This window comes from Grus americana, chromosome 1 (assembly GCF_028858705.1).
Source record: "Grus americana isolate bGruAme1 chromosome 1, bGruAme1.mat, whole genome shotgun sequence".
NCBI classification, from domain to species: domain Eukaryota; kingdom Metazoa; phylum Chordata; class Aves; order Gruiformes; family Gruidae; genus Grus; species Grus americana.
The window spans coordinates 53,318,863-53,338,299 of NC_072852.1; the positions used below are offsets into that span (position 1 = coordinate 53,318,863).

The 19,437-nt window shown below is 40.3% G+C and overlaps 1 protein-coding gene across 15 annotated transcripts in view; it reads right to left on the bottom strand.

Annotated features, from left to right (window-relative positions):
• Nucleotides 1-19,437, bottom strand: part of ANKS1B (ankyrin repeat and sterile alpha motif domain containing 1B) — a 447,444-nt gene that overhangs the window by 52,359 nt on the left and 375,648 nt on the right. For all 15 annotated transcript variants that reach the window (XM_054812812.1, XM_054812811.1, XM_054812807.1 and 12 more), the window contains one exon: nucleotides 2,236-2,343. In XM_054812812.1, the coding sequence (XP_054668787.1) occupies nucleotides 2,236-2,343 (108 nt within the window). The remainder of the gene's footprint in view (nucleotides 1-2,235; nucleotides 2,344-19,437) is intronic.

Here is a 19,437-nt window from a genome sequence, read left to right on the forward strand (position 1 = left end):
TGGGAGCTTTGGAGATCCTTCCCCGGGCTGCCCAGGTGCACCTCATGCCCCACAGATGTTTGTCTAACCAGTTCCTAAAAACAGGAGTTCTCTCTAGTGAATTAATTCCTGTGTTAAAACTATCATTACTATGGTAATGCTGCTTCTCCAAATTTTCAGCCTAAATTGTTGTTCCTTCAGCTTAAATTCCAGCCTCTGGTGCTGATCGGGTGGGGATGGGGTTCTATGAATGACACGGAAACCGGTCCTGTAATCAAAGATTATAATGCACTCAAGGAAGGAAAGCAAGATTGCATAGGTAACCTGAGATCCAGCATTTTCTAACTTTCGAGTATATGACTTCGCAATCAAAATAACTTTTCCTTGTGGGAATAACGTATTTCATGGATATTTTTAATGTTTGTTGTTTTTCCTCAATATTTAACCATTTTTCCTTTGAAATATTTTAAAAGCTAATACAAAAAGAGTCAAAAAAGATGAAGTGTTAGCCGTGCCTAGGTTGACCTTGGGACCTTAAAAGTAGACTCTCTGAACAGCAATCTATCTTTTCTACTGATCTAGAGCAACCTGATCTATTGGAAGGTATCTCTGCCCATGGCAGGGGAGTTGGAACTAGAAGATCTTTAAGGTCCCTTCCAACTCAAACCACTCTATGATTCTAGCAGCAGACAATTTATTTAAACCAATTTTCAGGCTAAAAATTATTGCAAACAACAGACTAAACACTATGTCTTCATTTTGTGTGAAACGACATAGTAACAGTTGATGGGAAAGAGAACCTTAATCCAAACTCATGTCCTCCTCTTTAGGATTCTCTGTGAAGACTCCAATACCACGAGGTGATGAATGACATTTAGCACTTGCCCGCATCAGTAGCTCTAGCTGTGGAGCAGTAGACTACTTTTTTATCATTTTGACTACAGATGGAGGACATTCAGTTTTCTTTTCACTATTAACTGAGAATATACAGTCCTAACCAATAACACTGGCTGTGGAAACTTTCCCACCTGCTGAAGAGGAACTAATTCCCCAGTCCAAAGCACTGAAAGTATTGAGCAAAAATGTGCGACTTTCAAATGATTCCTCTGTTTTAACACCTGCCATGCATCAGGAATCATTCACATAATATATGAAAAATAAAATACAAGAAAAATATCCACACGTTTGTGCAATGTGCCTTAGAGCAGGACGTGATAGACTTGTGAGACCTTTTTCAACATGGCATTTGAAATAGGTTGAATTTTGGAGGGGGGCAGATCTGAGAATAAGTAGGGTGAAAACAGGCTGGTCACAGAAATTTTAAGTGTATGTAAAAATAAGCCCTCATTCTGTCTTTCTCTATTTCTCTTTACACCGGAAAATTAAACTTGGGTGTACGGACACTCTCTGACATTTGGAAATTTAGTCCCAAATGAGATTCCAGTCAGAAATGCAGCCCCATGAAAATGATCACACCCAATCAAATGCAAAAGGTGTGACCTAAAATATCAAAATAAAAAGTGTTGATATGAACTCCCTTGGAGAGAACACAGTAGGAATGGGTCATCAGACCACAACTCAGTAAGTGTAACAGACAGCAAGGAAGCAAAGGCATTAGATGGGAGAAACTGAGTGAAGGTGCTGTAATGAGAGGAGATTAAATCTGGTCAAGTGTGGAAAAACCCCACGGACATTGCAACAACCTTTCTGAAAGAGGGAATAGAAATGAAAATTAAAAACACGACGAAACTTTTGATACACAGAAACATCTTAATGGCGTTTGCCTCTCAATAATTTCAAGAGGCTCTCTTTAAAGAGAGCATAAAGCGTATGTCTGAAAAGTAAGTGCAAGCATTTTAAAACGTGAAAGGAAGATGGTAACTCTCCTCCCACGACATCGATCGGCTGGGCTGGGATTCCTGTGGGCAAATGTAGATGTGCAGCTTGTACACACCTGGTCTTGAGCTAGTTTCTTGAGTAAGGAAGATAAGCTGGTAGTTCTAAGCCACTACTTATCTCATCCTAAGGCAGACATCTGAAACAGGTCAGATGACTCACCCTGTAAAAATGTCAGTTTATCTCCAGTGGCTATATGGGGAGGTACAACTGAGCAGGTCAGCCTAAGATGTCTACACCGTAAACTTCTGAAATGAGCTAAGTTGAACCCCACTTGAAGCAGCCGTTGTTTTCATGTGAATGTTATGAAACGTTTGCTGACTGTTCAAGAAACGCAAGCAAATTTTCCTGGGGACTCACCCTGAGGGTTATTGACCGAGGTGGTTTCTGAGGAGGATCTTCGTGAAGCCTGTCTCCCAAAGATGCCAGAACGCGCTTCCGGTGGCCAATCAAGCTGATTTTTAAGACCTGAAATAATAACAAAAAAACCTCATTAAAAAGAACACATTTCAATCATTAAACGAAGATCCATTCACAGTGAAGCCATTTCATCTTCAAGCCTTTTAACAAGTTAGTCCATTACACAGGCTAAGCAGACAGAGAGCAGTGTGAGGCAAACAATCAGCAGAGAAAATGAGAGGTGAGATCAAACAGAGGAAAAGCCCTGTAAAATGAAGGAAGAAACCAAAGCAGGTATAGAGGTGCAAAACTGAAAAAAAACCCCCAAAAGCTCAAAAATGAGTAAGGATGAAAGGAAAATGAAATAGGAAGAGAAGGAAGCAGAATGGGAGCAGAAACAAGGGAAGGGGTGGAGGAGACTGGAGAAGGAAATGTAGAGGTGGAGGAAAACAGCAAGTGATGAGGATTAAAGGGATTCATGGGATGGATGAGGAAGAGAGTGAAGAACAGCCAGCAAATGCTTAGAGAAGGCAAGAAGGGAGAAAACGAACCACAGAATGAATAAATGTTATCACTTATAAATCTATTCAGCATGCCTTTCACGGGTAATCTCTGAATGACATGTACAGTTTGTATCATCGTGTAGAATCATCCTTGCATAAGAAACACAGGATGGACAAACTTTGTCCTGGGGGTCTATTACTTTTATCAGATGCAATGAAAAAAATCTCTGTTGCACACAAACGTGACTGTCAGTGGATAGGTTCAAATAGTTTGTGCTTGTACAAACTCCAAGAATGCTGCCAAAAAGGTGTTCCATATTTACTGCAATTACTCCCCACTTGTATCTCTCTGTGTCCCTGCCATACACAAAACCACCACTGCTCTCAGGAAAGCAGAGAAGGCAGAAGCAGCAAGTTGGAAACTTAAGCATTAGTGGGGGAAAAAAAAAATCATATTTAGCTATTCTCTAACGGCTACAATGGCTTCAAAGTGTAAAGCAGCCCTAACTGTAGAAGCGAGCCTCTGCTCTGCAAACAGCAGTGTCCTCACATAACTCTTCCAGACTGTATATATGGTTTCATACACCAGAGCTGCCTCCATTCCCTCTCAGAAGACAGTACTTCCCTCTATATTTAGGACCACCGTGTGTTAACACCCTTCAGTCGAGAGGAATTTCTCACTCAACCCAGAAAAAGTAATAGTCCCCCAAAACCCCCCAAAATGCTACCTCTTAAGTGAATAACTACTTGAGTTTAAGCAGTACCACTAAGAGCTACCGTTCATGAGAACGAACAAACAAAACCCAAACCCCAGCAATTCCCCTACACATCTCTTAGATCCAGTATCTCAGGATACGGTACAGCACCACGCCATCATTATTCTGGTGGGTGAACTCCTGCCTGTCCACGGGCACATGAATTCATCCACTCTTCCTCTGCTGGATGCTTCTGCGCTATCCGATACTGCTGAACATCAAGAACATCTTGTTTGCCCGCATCTGCTAAGCGATGGGCTACGACGTGAAACAGATCGATGCCTTCCTCTGAGAGGCAGCTTACAGGGTTGTTGCAGACCCTGCGGGTCAAGAGCAGACCCGGGCTGCGGAGTCCCACAAGCCAGCTGTGTGCTCTCCTGTTAGTCTAAATCTGGAGAAGCACGAGTGAAGCTGAGGTAGCGCAGCACACACAAAAACGCCGGAGGCATGCAGGAGACTTAGTTATGTATTCAGTTTACACTGAATGTTAAACAGGAGGGCGCACAGTTTATCTCCGTATTTAACTATATGAAACATGTGAACGAACTACAGCTGCTTTAAGCACAGGTAATGCACTTCAGTGAACTTGCTGCTTTCATAACGCTTCCCCAGCATCAAGAGCATTTACCCAGAGATTTTAAAGTCAAACTACAGTTCTTGGATTGTTTTGAGGTCCTCAGCACTCTGACTGCCTTATTAGCTACATCAAACCACACAAAGCAATCTTCTGACTTCACAGAGCTGTTGAACAACAGGAGAGAAAAGGACACGAGTCTTGAGGGACTTGGCACATAAGAGATCAGCAGACGGGTCTAAATGGTTATATTATTTCAAAAACTGCGCTCAGTTTGAAAGCAATACAGATCTTTAAACACCATAAGCGCTGCTGAGCTTATTCCACATTTTTTTTCCATTAAAATGTGGTCACTCCAAATCTGAAGTGGTAGGGATTTAAAGATGCATCCTACAGAAACATATGGTCCTCAGCCAATAGGCCAGTCTCACCTGGACCACATACTCTGTTAACTGAAGACGGCAGTATTCTTCTGGAAATGAACTCCCTAGGAACTTTCTTACTTGGAAAACCTGTTACTCAACTTACAAATACAAAATACGGTTTTCTGAAACACTTCTATATTTCAGTTATGAGAGTTTAACAAACACCTTGAAACTCTGAAAACTTGTTCTGTGATGGATTATCCTTGACAGTATTTATAAAAAGTCAAACATCACAAATATAGGTCAACGGTGTGTGCAATGGTAAAGTTGCCTAAAGCAGTAGCTTAGAAATATCTTAATGTTGTGTATCAGATAACTGTTAAAAGTCTTGCATTTATTTAGCCCACAAGTTGGATCCCCGTGAATATTTTCTATATACCAGGTAACAGTGAATATAGTAACACTGAGCTATAGGGACAATCAACACGATCCACCTAAGTGCTATGCAGTGAAGCATTTTGTCAAATGGACTGTAGCCTATATTTCATATATGACAATGAAATGAGCTTTGCAGTGCAGCTGCAGGAATCAACTACACGATGCCATGAAACTGTTAAGAGCAGCTTAAGGCTTTCCACAGCCTGTTACTTCGTCACTGGGACAAAAAAACCGTATACGATATGCCTCTCTCCACACTGACAGTAGGATACCTGAGACAAAAATAATGCAACTCCATCTCATGTATTTGCTTCTATTTGATGTTGTAATACAATTGAAGGAGAACGGGGCATGTCATTTGTCCAAACAAACGATACATGCACACAAATTTAATCCTATTTTTACCTCCATATTCTCCAATGATTAGCATACAAGATGAAATTCCACTAGGGAACGTAAGAAATCTGCAACTGTAACCAATGCAACAGTTTGCATTTAGATTTCCGACTTAGTTGACAGATGTTTTAAAAAACAAACACATGTAGCCCAGTGACTCCCTGATGACTGTATATGTGCAAATGCTGGAATTAACAAATTATTCCATGTAAAACAGAGCATTATTTCTGCAACATTCTTCTGCCTAATCTTTTCTTCTGATTGAAGAATATGATCCGATACTGTCTTTTTAGAATTATTCTACATTTTTTTTAAAATGGGTATAACGATTACTGAGATTCAAGACATCAATTTCCTCTCTTTTGGAATAATCTGAAAAGTTACTATATGTGGGGTAAAATTAGTACCATAATAGTGCAAGCGGTCTGGATTAAACATGCAGTGGCAATCAGACGCTGGAACTAGCTACAAAATGGAAAACTGGAGAGTGATCAGAATAGTTCTAGTGATTCTCTGGTAGCAGCATCAGACACTTCAGAATTTAAGAAAAAAACGGTAAATACAAGCCAACAAGGTGTGATCTTCCTATTTCTACAAGTAAACAGCCCGAAACGCTAGCAAAATTCAATTTTATTAACCATTTTACTGCTGGTCATATTGGAAAAAATGCCAGGCTATCTGGAATCGTGAGATACATTGATTATCAGCGCTTTCCTGCCACCATGTCACCCCACAGGGCTAATCCGAAAACATGGCAGTGCCCAGAATACCCAGGAAGCAAGCCCAGACCAACCAGTACAGCTCACCTGATCATTGTGACTGGTTTAACTGAAAATTTGAGAATGGATTAAATGCACTTGCTATACAGATTCCCAGCATGGACAACTGTTCAGAATTTTACAAATCCTAGCCATAGAATTGCTGTCAGTGATCAATAGTTACAAAAAAAAAAAAAAAGGCAAGAAAAACCCATACCCCACTTACTGATGAAGATTACATGATGTAATAATTGGCAGATTTTGAAAGATAAATATGCACGAGTCAGCCGTGATGTTGCATGCCCAGTGGCTCACCAATACCAGCCACAGCCAAATCCAGTCCAAACCATATTGAACTTCTGCTGCATTTTTTCACATAGGGATACTTCATGATCTTTCGCATCCTGACCGCAACTGCGGATTTCTTCCAACCCTAAATTATCACAAAGCTTTGCCATTTTTAACAGCGCAGGGATTTTCCTGCAGAGCCCTGACCGCCCAGCAAAGCGCTGGCACGTGAACACGGAGAGGCTCCAAAGCACCTGCAGACCAGGGACTTGCTGCAACTCTGCTAGATGCAAGGCTTCTCTGGTTTCCACAACTGCGGTGGAAGCAATTGTTTATTATGCATATGAAGAGACTTGTAAGAGACTTATGATTTCATATCATAATGATATGAAATATGTGCCTTTATCTCCTTGAATTAATTACCCAACTGGAAACAGATGTCAGTTGTCTTGGTGACAGCATTTCACAAAAACAGATGGCTGCCTACTAAGTCCTGCTTCTATACGTTATCATGACGAACTGACGTTTGTTTGGTTCCCCCCCCCACTTCAAATATATAATTCAGTTGCAGATCTCCCGTTTAACGGTACTGAGAAGTTGGAGGCCAAAAGTCTTCTCCAAGTAAAGGTAATTTTGAATGCCGGATTGTTACGCTCCTCTGAGCCGCAGATTAGCTTGCTGCCAGAGCAGCGGTGGTACAGCGCTGTTCAGCTGTTGCCATCCCAGGTCAGGTTCAGGCGGGTGAGGATTTATTATTTTTGTGCAGAAGTTGTCAGGATAGCCTTTGGTACTACCCAGGCCGCTGGAATTTTTGCCTTGACTTGACCAGACAAGCTGTTTTTGTCATTAAACTGTTTGCCAAATTCTCATTAGCTTAAGAATTGGCTGTCTGAAAACATCAGGTGCTCCACTAAAGATATAAAAAAAAAAAATGTTATCGTGATTTGGGGCTTATAATTGATAAACCTTAAGATTTCAGTGGAAAAATAGTGATTTAGTTTTTCATTAATAAAAATCAGGAAAATACAACGGAAGACCTGGCCAGTACTTAGACCCAGACACTTTACCTCCTGAGGATGTGTCTCAGGCTATGTGCTGACCCACTTTTTAAAACAATTTTTTTAAATTAAAAAGAAGTTAAACCCATGGCCATAAAAAAAAAAAATCTCAATTTAATGATTTTGCAAGCCTCAGATGTAATGACAAATATTACATATGTGCATTTTTATTACATGAGCCTCAAAAAACCCCATAAATCAGAAATCCTAGAAGACCATCATACATACATACACAAAGATTATTACAATAACGATTACCTATTCTAAGAGACAAGGCTGACAATATTATTTATGTGAAAAATAGCAAACATTTAGCAGGTCTGTACAAAAAGGGAAAACATTCCTTCTGTTTTCACAGGCAGCAAGTGGAAAAAATATTGAACAGCTTGAAATGTGGAATAAATTCCCAAATCGAGTCCTAAAAGATAGACTTAGACTGTTCCCTCCACTAGTGACTTGCATTTCCACCTCTGTGTTGAGCTAATGACAGGTCTAGTCACTGGTTCAGATCAGATTTGGAAAAATGTGTGGTCAGAGACCAGGACTATTATTCCTGGCCAACCTCCTTGAGGTCTTCAATGTTAATCACACAACACTACGAGAGAGCAATTGCAATACCAATATGTTATCTCACATATTTTGCAGGGTTACTTACATAGCAGATAAATTATAATTAAACTTACTGGTACTACAACACATTTCATAATCAGCTAATCATTTATTTATCTATTTTTAATGTGCAATTATCAGCAAAGCACATTAATCTGTACACAAGCGTGAAATATAGCTAGTGTAACAAGAAATTGAAAAATACAAATCTCCATAGAAAATTTTAACAGCTCTAGAATTGCTCCTTTTTCTGATCTTGATTCAATTGCATCACGGACTTAATTCCAACCAAAGGAAAAAAAATCCATATTCAAGTCCCTTGAAAAAATGGGGCATTCGTCTACTAAATAAATAGCTATATAATTTTTTTTTACACACTCAGGCTTTCTAATAACATACAGTAATGAACGTTTCCATAATATCAGAAGCAGCAGCCATTCGCCGCTTCAAGTAAAAATGCAGATTACTCTATTATACAGATAGTAATATATTAGAATTGAAAATTGATTGTTTATTTCCATATCATGCAATTATATGCTCAGATAAAAATGGTAATAAAAATAATGAAAAACCTAAGATGGTGTTGAATGTCTCCTCCTAATGCTAGAATTTAATGGAAGTCCTTCCTATGCATTTTTTTATTTATTTTAATCATCACCTTCTTGTAGATACACAATGACTGCAGAAAGAATGTCTTCAACATACAGAAAGAAAAGCCAAATACCAGACAGGAAAACCAGTGCTGTTAAGAGATGTTATTTAGAACACATTCAGTTTCCTAGTATACTTGCAAGTTACCAGCAGTATGCGCGAAGACCTAATTATTATTGCATTAAAGCATTTTCAGTTTAATAAAACGATATTCCTGTATTGTAAAACATTCACATTAAAAGCACGGGCACCATCCCGGACTATCTGGTTCAAGCCAAGGCGATGCAGAGAGGTTGGCTGTGGCTTGCACTCAGGCTGTGCTACGGACCGGGTCGCACACACCACCACACACAGCAATGCAAAGTACGCTTATCCCCTAAAGTATTAAATATCCCAGAGCTACAAACTTGATAGTGCATTATTGTCCTATTGCTAGCATTAATATTTACCCACTTTTTTAAGGGAAAAGCTGTAAAAGAATCGTAAAGATAAAAACGTGAAGTGTTTGTAACCTTCAATACAGAAGCCATCTAGGCAATGTCAATACTCTACCATTACAAATTGACACCATGATGTTAAGGACACAACCCATCCTAATTCACTGCCAAAGTACAGGAGAATTGTCCTACAGGTCTCGTGAAAACTGCATGGAAATGCCTCCTTAAAAGAAAGAAGATGTATAGAAGAAAACGCCAGGGTTTGGTCCGACTGGAGCGGTGCCGGGCTGCAGAGTGGGAGCAGCTGTGGCAGAGCGACCTCCCAGGGATCTCACTCCAGGCATCCCATCCGGCTTAAGAACGGACCTGGGAGGCAGGCAGGGAGCAGTTCTCTGCACGGCCAGCTCATCTGCTTCCTTACCTGACCACAAAAGAGCTAACACTGGCACAAGTGAATAGGCAGAAAAGCACCACCAAGGGTAGGGGGGAAGAGGAAGGGGTGGAAATCTGCTTTTCAGCAGCTGCTTGTGCTTACAGCGGTGCAAGCCAAACATGAGATGCATCCACCACAGAGAAATTTCAGCTTCTCTTCACACTGGACCACTCGAAAGAAGAGGACAGCTAGTATAAAAAAAAATAAAAATTTGCAAAGAATCCTACAGCCAAAGTTTTAACAGAAATCATGGCCTATGAGCCTATGCTTTTTAGTATTCAGCAGTTACTAAATTTAGTTTTCTAGTTTTTCTGTCAGGTGTCTGCCATTTTCCCCCTGAGGACTGGAACAAACCTGTCAGAGACAGGGCAGCCATTTCACAACAAATGTTTTTCTTCTCATAACTCTTTTTTATCTTATCAGCAATCATGTCGATTCACCCTACTGCAAAGGGGCTGCTTAGTCTTGGCCACACCACGTTCTTTGACAGCACTTGGCACACTGGATGAAGTAAAACACATTTTGTGATGTGCTAGCATAGGCGCCGTTGACCCTATTTTGGGTACTCTGTGTTATGCTGTCCAGGGATATCACCTCTACCAAGATCTTCATTTCATTACTTTACAGGAAATATGCACACACATATACGGCATGATGTAAAGGGGGCCCCCAATTATTGCTCTACCTGCTCTGCAGCAACAGCCAGCTGACCAATTTCATTACTTTTCTTTCAGCAAGGACACTCCCCAAAAGAATAAACTTTGAATGACGAATAACCTCAGTATAGGTTATGGCATGACATACAACCTTAGCCTAAAAATAATAAATGAAAAAATCCTCCACCAACTTAGTTTCACAGTTGTCTGATACTATCCTGGTTTGCAATCTTTGCTCATTAAACAATTATTTAATTAAAACTCATTAAAACACTTACTACAGGTTCTGGAAGAAAATCATGGCTTGGAATAAATTGTACCAGCTCCTCTCCCCAGGTTTCACCCCCCGCCCCTCCACCTTCATCAATCTCATCTTTTAAAACCAAATGGAAGAAGCTATTACATATGTAAAAGCTACCAATCCATCTCAGCTGCAGCTATCGTAATCTACTGTTTTCTTTCAGGTAGTCTAATTGATTAGCATAATTAAAATAAATTAAGAGCAATTTTGTCTAACCTACATTCAGTCCGGATTGTGATGCTGCCTGTCAGATTCCAAACGCCAAATCTTGTCTATATCCCAACTACATGATATGGCTTTAAAAAAAGCTATTAGTTCTCCCTTATATCCTTGCTTCATTTATTTCCTTTGTGCTATCACAACTGTAGCAACACTACTACTATCTTAAAAAAAGGCAATGGCCACTATGGCAGAGCAGAATCATACATCACAGGCAGAGTCGGCATCATGCAGTACTTTGACTCTTAATCTGTGAGGAGGAAGCACCGTGGGTGGGAGAGAACAGGCTCTATGAGCACAGCAGGATGGCTGGATTAACTCTGCCAGGGGCAGCAAGGGGACAGCAAAAGCATTTCTCAAAATATCTTTTTCTTTCATGCCTTGAGGTAAGAGCAGGAAGGAACACCATCAAAAAGTGGGGTTACAAAAGGACACAAATAAAGTGGCAAAAATATTCATCTGTCAATAGCTCAAGTAAGTTCTTCCCTTGTGGCTCCAAGCAACAAGACAAAATCCAACATAAAAGACTATTGTCTGCATGATTTGAGATAAATCGAAACCGCAAGGCCGTTCAGATCATACACATCTTCTTATGCAGATTCCTTCATTAAACATTGAACATTAGTCTAGCTTAAGGAAGAAACATTTTTGTACATAACCAAATTAGAACGAAGCAAGTGGGCAAGCTGTACTGAAGAGCTCTCCAAACAGGAGGCTGATTTTGTACTACAGTTAAGAAAAATATAAACTGAACTTCCTATTAACAGTGAATACCAGCGAAGCTTTGGTCATCTCGAACTTGTTGTCCTTAAAGTTATTTTATAAGTTAAAAAGAATATAGATGTGTGTATCTTTTTGAATTCCACAGTTTTGGCAGATACATCATTAATGAAGTATTCTGGCAAAACCCACCAGTGAATGGGTTATCATGGGAAAGGCTTTCTTGCTATGAATTCTATTTGAATTTTCTCAGTGAGAAGTGCAGGACTCCCGGTACAGGGTAGAATAGCATGTTTTCTTCACCTCTGCTCCTTCTCTTTTTTTTCTTCATCCTTATTAAAAGTTCCTGAAAAAGGCAAGTTCTATTCACAGGGAGTGTCAAAAAGAGGATAAACCTCATCTACACGGCCCAGGCTTTGCTTGCTTTACCTTGGGACCATGCAATAAAGTCAAAAGAAGGAAAGACAGTGCCAAGTAGTTCATTCCCCACTTTTCCCATCAGTAGTAGTAACACCAGCAGTCCTGATGTTGCAGAGAGTGTTACATGAGCAGTTTTGGACCTGTACAAAACCAAAACGACTTTAGCAGACCTGTGCGCGCAGCTAACGGCAGGACAGCGGCCCCGCGTTGTAAGAAGTCAGAGGCCTCGAATCACGTCTATAATGATTCCCAAACCGCTCTTAATGTTGTCAAGAATCTCCCCAATGTCTGGTCATGCCTTTTTATAATTCTAAATATTCTAATTTAGCAAACATCCTTGATCCAACAATTAACCATTCTGATTCTTGAATTATGTTTTCGTTAATATTTAACCTAAATTATCTCTTCGCTAGCTTTTGGTCTGTCCTCAGTGATTTATGAAAATAATTAATAATTTTCTCCTTTATAACATCTATTTCCATGGTGGCAGAAAGTTACCTTTACCCTCAATCTTGTTCCCCCTAGAAGGAACACGCTCATTACACTAGGTATCTGGTTACAGGTTTTTCAATTGAGACACAACTGTGATTTCTAATATACAATACAAGCAGAAAAAAGCCAACCATCCGTCTTCCCTTCATCTAAAAAGCCGTATAAACACAGAAATTTTTTACTTAAAAAAAATATAAACCAGAAAAAAAATAGAACAGTTTTCCTTTCTCTTGCAAGTCATTTATCATAACATACATGAAATTTTGCAAAACTCTTCTACCAAGAATAACTCTCACGCCTGAATTTATTTTAGCTGGACATACAGAATCCAACGTATAAGCACATTATCCCAGCTGAAACAAAGTGAACCACACCAGAGGACAGAAATCTGTTAAGTTTTTATACACACTCTTCTTGTTAGTATGCGCAAGATTCATATATCACTGTCCTTTTTTTGTGTTATGCCATTGACTGATGTTCAATCAAATATCCAGTAGCTCTACTCCTCCTGCCCAGGTTATTTCCCCAGTACTGCTGTTCAATAATATACTCAGAGCTCTTTATAGTCTCTCATGTGATCTGTACTTCCAAAATAAATCACTTTCACATTTCTTCAATTAAATCTTATATAACTGATTCAGCTCATTTATGCGTTACAAAGATCATACTCTATTTTAATCCTGTTTTACAAATGTTACTACAATGTTAAATAATCACCCTTCAGATCAGAAATAATGCCATGAAAATCCACATTTCTTGGGGATGACAAGTTTGCAGACCTTTAACTTTGCTGGAGCTTGAAACATTAAACCTGAAAGAAGAGAAATCAGTTTATATGTGTATTTATTAGGTATAATAACCACCTGTATTATTGTGAAGCCAAGTAAGTTTCTACTTCATCTTGTCACAAACGTACACTAGAGTACAGAACACATTAACTCACTATAAGAAAAGAAATCCTGTCATGAATGTTTTATACCAGATCACCACATGAACTATGATTAATAATGAATCAGAAGAGTAGATTTATATGAATAACAAGCAAAGAGAAAAAAACCCTCTTATTATGGACAATTAGATGATAATGTAACTTACATATTTGCTATGTTCTAATATGTAGCCACTTGGGATATCTTCACATGACTGACTTAAAATCTATTTCGGAGTTGTACTACAGAATTAACTAACGTTTTGGGGGTTTCAAATGAATAAGTAAGCCTAAATTTAGTCACTGTTAATTAAGTATAGTTTTAGAAACTCTACTATTCAAGCACACACCTCAGCTACGTGGGGTTTTTTAATTCTTCCTGTATTTGTGATCCAGATCCAGACAAGTGTAAGGCTTTTCTCATTTTAAGAACCCTGCCATTTAAACTTGTTTCTGCTGTAATATGAACCTTTGAATCAGAAAATATTTTCCATTCATGATGTGTTCATATGTTCTTCTCAAACAGATTTCACACAGATACTGAACAGCGTAAGTAAACCAAATTTCTGCACCGAATTCAAAGTAAATGACTGTTACTTTAGTGAGAATACTTAAGGAAAAGGTTAAAGTACGCTTTTGAAATGTTATTTAATGTTTCTGTGTCACATACGATGGGTTTACTCAGCTGGGGACAACTGCTTAATTTTCAGGAACTCATTCTGTGTTTCACCCTAATTTGGTTCGAGACAGGTACGGCTGATCTTTTCTGAATTTATACCTGTCACAAGGAATTTACCAAGTGCTGATGTTCCCACCCAGCCCCCAGGACTCGGGTGCCCTCCCTGGCCGTGAGCCCAGAGGACAGAACCAGCACAAGAGCGGTGCAGCCAAGTTTTCCCACGGAAGTGCAGCATGGATGGACTGGGAAAAATTCTCCAGATTCTTCATGCTTGAACATTTCGAATGACATGTAAAGTTAACACATTTTTTTAAAAGAAAACAAGAGGTATTGGTGCTTCAGAGCCGTCCAGGAGATTAAAATCCAAATTTCAGTTGGAAAACTGAGGGATGCAAGGCACAGTGTGCCTGCTAGCACCCTAAAATTTCAAAATTTGTTCCCAGAAAATAGCTCTCTGCTGGCAGAGCCCTCTGGGGATTGACACAGAAGCACCAGTTCAAAACCAGCGGGCTGGGAGGCCGCAGGACGGAGGAGTTTGAAGCACTGCGGGATGTTTTAATGCGTGCATTTCCCCGCCACCGCCCCGGCGTGCCCCTCCCGCTCGAAGCTTCTTCGCAGCCGTCCCACAACCCGATTGCTGCAAACCAGCCAGGACACTCAAGCAGCAACAAACCCCTTCAGAGAGCGCTACAACTATATAATATTACAATCTACATCTGTGTTACAGACCTACGTGAACTAAGACCTTGCACAGGCTGAGGATTCCTCCGCAACCGTGGTCAGGGAGCAAAAGGGAAGGCAAATAAATGACAAAGCACCCCGTGCAAATCATAAACCAAAAAATGGTGAGAGACACCATAGAGCTACAACTAAGTCCTAACTGTACAAGGAATTATATGTGTTGAGAACTTGAAATGCAAATGTTAAGTTTTGTTAATCCACTTCTTAACTGCAGATACAACCAACGCAAGCTCCTGAAATAATAAGGTAAAATGGGAATTTGGAACCTATGAGAGATAAAATGAGTGCCAGAAATTTTAAGATGATGAATAATACAGGAGAAGAATAGGAAGACCAGAAAATGGGTCATTATAGTAATCAGATGAGAAATAGCTAATGGAAGGATTTACATTTTACAATAAAATTAAAAGGTAACTATTTGAAGGATACCTGTAGGTGACATCCACAAGGTATTTGTGATAAACCAGAGTACATTATTTTATTTGTCTGTTCTGGCTGTTTGGATAACTTTCCTATTTTCTTCTTTACAAATTCAACTTCCTTCTCTCTCACCTGTCAGCCTTCTCCCTCTCTCTCTTCATATCTTATTTTCAGCTCAACAGACCCCAAATTCCATTTCTCCTTGCAGCTTTGCTCCAGGTCCCTTTCTTTCTTTACTGCCTCCCACCCAGCTCAGCAATTTCCTCTGCATTTGCAACCATATTCCTGCCTCATCCAGCTGACCACTACAAAGGTGACAGGGAAAAACGACCACAAAAGAATGAGCAAAAACTGCTGACCAATGAGTAAGGTAAAAAGCCCAAGGAAAAATGGGAAAGAAGCTGTTGGATTAATAATAAAATCAGATTTGATTTAATGGCATCTGCTCTCCTCCATAAGCAGTGAAATAACCATGTAATAAACATTTTTAATGTATGTTTAATGCCTATTATATATGTCATTTATGAGATAATCACTCAAGCTTGCAGAAAGAGACCGCCTCATTCTTCAGCAATCTCTGTCCTTATTTTGCACCTCTAGGATACCGTTGAAACGAAGAGAACAAACACCCACATACGTTTCTATTCTTTCGTAGTCTGTACAGTGAGTCTTCTGTACAAGTGGTGCTGCTAGGAGCACTGCAACCAGCTCCCCTCATCAGCTGTGACCTAGGACGACTTAGTATACTACCAGGCATAGTATGATTGTGTAATTCTTTATTGAGATAAAACATATAGAGAAAACAATGCTTTACAAATAGGGAGCATTTTGCAGAATGACTATTCATTAATGTTTTGAAGAAAGAAGTGATTTTGTGAACATGGGCTCCTGCTATGGATTTTTTTTTAAATTGTGCATCTAATTTTTAACTATTTAAAATCTCATGAAATCTCTTCATTAGGATACTGTCGTACTGTCTAAGAAAATTATTACAGTGTCACGATGCAAGAAATACTTAGAAAATATCAAAATTTACTTCTGTATGGTTACCACCATATTACTTTGCTATTTTGGAGCTCAGTGATGAGTAGTGTTCCTCAGGGGTCAGTATTGGGACCGGCACTGTTTAACATCTTTGTCGGTGACATGGACAGCGGGATCAAGTGCACCCTCAGCAAGTTTGCCGACGACACCAAGCTGTGTGGTGTGGTCAACACGCTGGAAGGAAGGGATGCCATCCAGAGGGACCTTGACAGGCTTGAGAGGTGGGCCCGTGCGAACCGCATGAAATTCAACAAGGCCAAGGGCAAGGTCATGCGCATGGGTTGGTGTAATCCCAAGCACAACTACAGGCTGGGTGGAAAATGGATTGAGAGCTGCGCTGAGGAGGACTTGGGGGTGTTGGTTGATGAAAAGCTCAACATGAACCAGCAGTGTGCGCTTGCAGCCCAGAAAGCCAACCGTGTCCTGGGCTGCATCAAAAGAGGCGTGACCAGCAGGTCAAGGGAGGTGATTCTGCCCCTCCACTCTGCTCTTGTGAGACCCCACCTGGAGTACTGCATCCAGCTCTGGGGACCCAGCACAAGAAAGACATCGAGCTGTTGGAGAGAGTCCAGAGGAAAGCCACGAAGCTGATCAGAGGGCTGGAGCACCTCTCCTATGAGGACAGGCTGAGAGAGATGGGATTGTTCAGCCTGGAGAAGAGAAAGCTCCAGGGAGATCTAACTGCGGCCTTCCAGTACCTGAAGGGGCCTACAGGAAAGATGGTGAGGGACTGTTCATCAGGGAGTGTAGTGACAGGACAAGAGGTAATGGGTTTAAGCTGAAGGAGGGTCAATTTAGATTAGATTTTAGAAAGAAATTCTTTACTGTGAGGGTGGTGAGGCACTGGAACAGGTTGCCCAGAGGGGTTCTGGATGCCCCATCCCTGCAAGTGTTCAAGGCCAGGTTGGATGAGGCTTTGGGCAACATGGTCTAGTGGAGGGTGTCCCTGCCCGCAGTAGGGGAGTTGGAATTGCATGATCTTTAAGGTCCCTTCCAAACCAAACCATTCTATGATTCTAGATTTTGTAAGCCCCCGGGAACTGGCATATATGTTAAAATCATCTAGGGTCAGCTTTAGCAATTTACAAGCTTCAGTGGTTCAGAATTTCATATTTTTAAGAAAACATGGCATGTGTTTGTATCAGCAAGTTTCATCCGTCATTATCCATCTCCCTCCTACACCTTTCTAGTATAAAAACCCCTTCTGCTTGCTGACAGAATACTAATTTGGCTTCATTTAAATGCTAAAGCAGCACAGTCCAGCTATCTCATTTAAAATATGTGTAAAGCTGTGAAACAATTGACAAGCACAATGAAGACTGTCTACCGTAAGATCTGCATGGAATTATTTTTCAATAGACACTAAAAAGTCAAAAACCTACAGTAGCCAATTTTTTTTTTCCTCACACATACCTCTTAAAATCAGGGAAGGGAAAAGGGTAATATTTACCTAGCAGCTCACCACTTCATACCACCTGTTAAGATTAAAGGCCAGGTGATGTATACCCAGCATACATACATATATATATATAGGCTTCTATTTGTACAAGGGCAGTCACTCATTCTTGTAAATTCAACCACATTTTTGTTCTGTGAGCAGTAAGAAAATGTGCATTAACAAAGCCCACATCCAATATAAATTGAGGGCAAGAGGAATTTCCATATATGAACAGTACAAAACCCCTAAATACAGAGCACTCTATGGACAAGACCTGGGCTGGCATCCCTCAGTGTTACCTTCCAGTCACCTGTGTTGACAAATCTCCCAGACTACCTTCCTCGTAAAGGCACAGTTTTAAGGCATGAAATGGAGAGTATAATGAAACTTGACTCGGTATGATTCGTTGAGTTGATTCCCAATACTTGGTGTGCAAGAGGAAGTGTGTATGTGGGGTTTAAATAGACACACACCCATCCCTTTATGTTAAAACGTGTGATGTGCATCAGCATCTCCGTACACACACACGTGAATAGAAAGCAGAAAAGAAAAATGTGCAAGGGACCCCTTGGACCACTGCAGAAGAGCTGGTCCCAACATGCCTGAGAAAGTGACCACCAAGGCCTGGATTTGATTAGCATCAAACTGCTCCACGTCAGAGCACACTGGGAGCTAAGCCTCCTACTTCTGGGGTGCGCAACTGAAGAATTACTCATTCAGATGTGCTTGCAGAGGCTCACACAGTCTATTTCAATTTCAAAATCAAGGCAGCTTAGCTCCCGTCCCGCCCTGCCCCCAAGCAAAAATGCAGATACAAGCGGCTTACCAGTACCTGAAGGGGCCTACAGGAAAGATGGTGAGGGACTGTTCATCAGGGAGTGTAGTGACAGGACAAGGGGTAATGGGTTTAAGCTGAAGGAGGGTCGATTTGGATTAGATGTTAGAAAGAAATTCTTTACTGTGAGGGTGGTGAGGCACTGGAACAGGTTGCCCAGAGAGGTTGTGGAGGCCCCACCCCTGCAAGTGTTCAAGGCCAGGTTGGATGGGGCTTTGGGCAACCTGGTCTAGCGGAGGGTGTCCCTGCCCATGGCAGGGGGGTTGGAACTAGATGATCTTTGAGGTCCCTTCCAACCCAAACCATTCTATGATTCTATGATAAGCTATCGTGCTAAAATGTTCCTCACAATGGCAAAGAAGGTACATGGGCAAATGAATGATAGCAAAACCTATTAAACTTTACAACGGAGATTAAGATGAGAAGAAAGCAACCGTCTTTTCTCTTTAAACTCTCTAATTCCTGAAAGCTTAAAAAAACCACAGAGATTTATCAGCAGAAGAACCTCTAGGAAAAAAAACATGTTTCAGAAGGTAAATGCAACTTTTGTCGTGCAGATAGCAAGAAGACAATAACTACTGTCAGACACATCTATATTTCTAGATATAAACAGCTCATTTACAGTTCAGTATTTTAAAGAAACAAAAACATGGAAGATCTGATCATAGTTTTAAGCCTGCTTTGTGCAACAAGACTAATGCAGGACTGAGTTAAGGAGCTGACCCATATACTGAAAAATAGGATCTAAAATTAAATGGGAAAAATGTACATCATTATTTTAACTCAGCTCAAAGTTGCACAGCTAAATCTCTGTGCAGCAAACTGAAAAGTTATCTGTACACTGCAGATTATTATGCACTCAGTGAACACACAACATTCAAATCATTTTTGCTATGTTAGTGGTATTGAATTTTTCATGCATTTTAAAGTTGGATAAATGGTTAGGAAAATAATTCAATAGGTCAGACATTTCATTAACTTAAATATTAACAACAAAACCCTCCG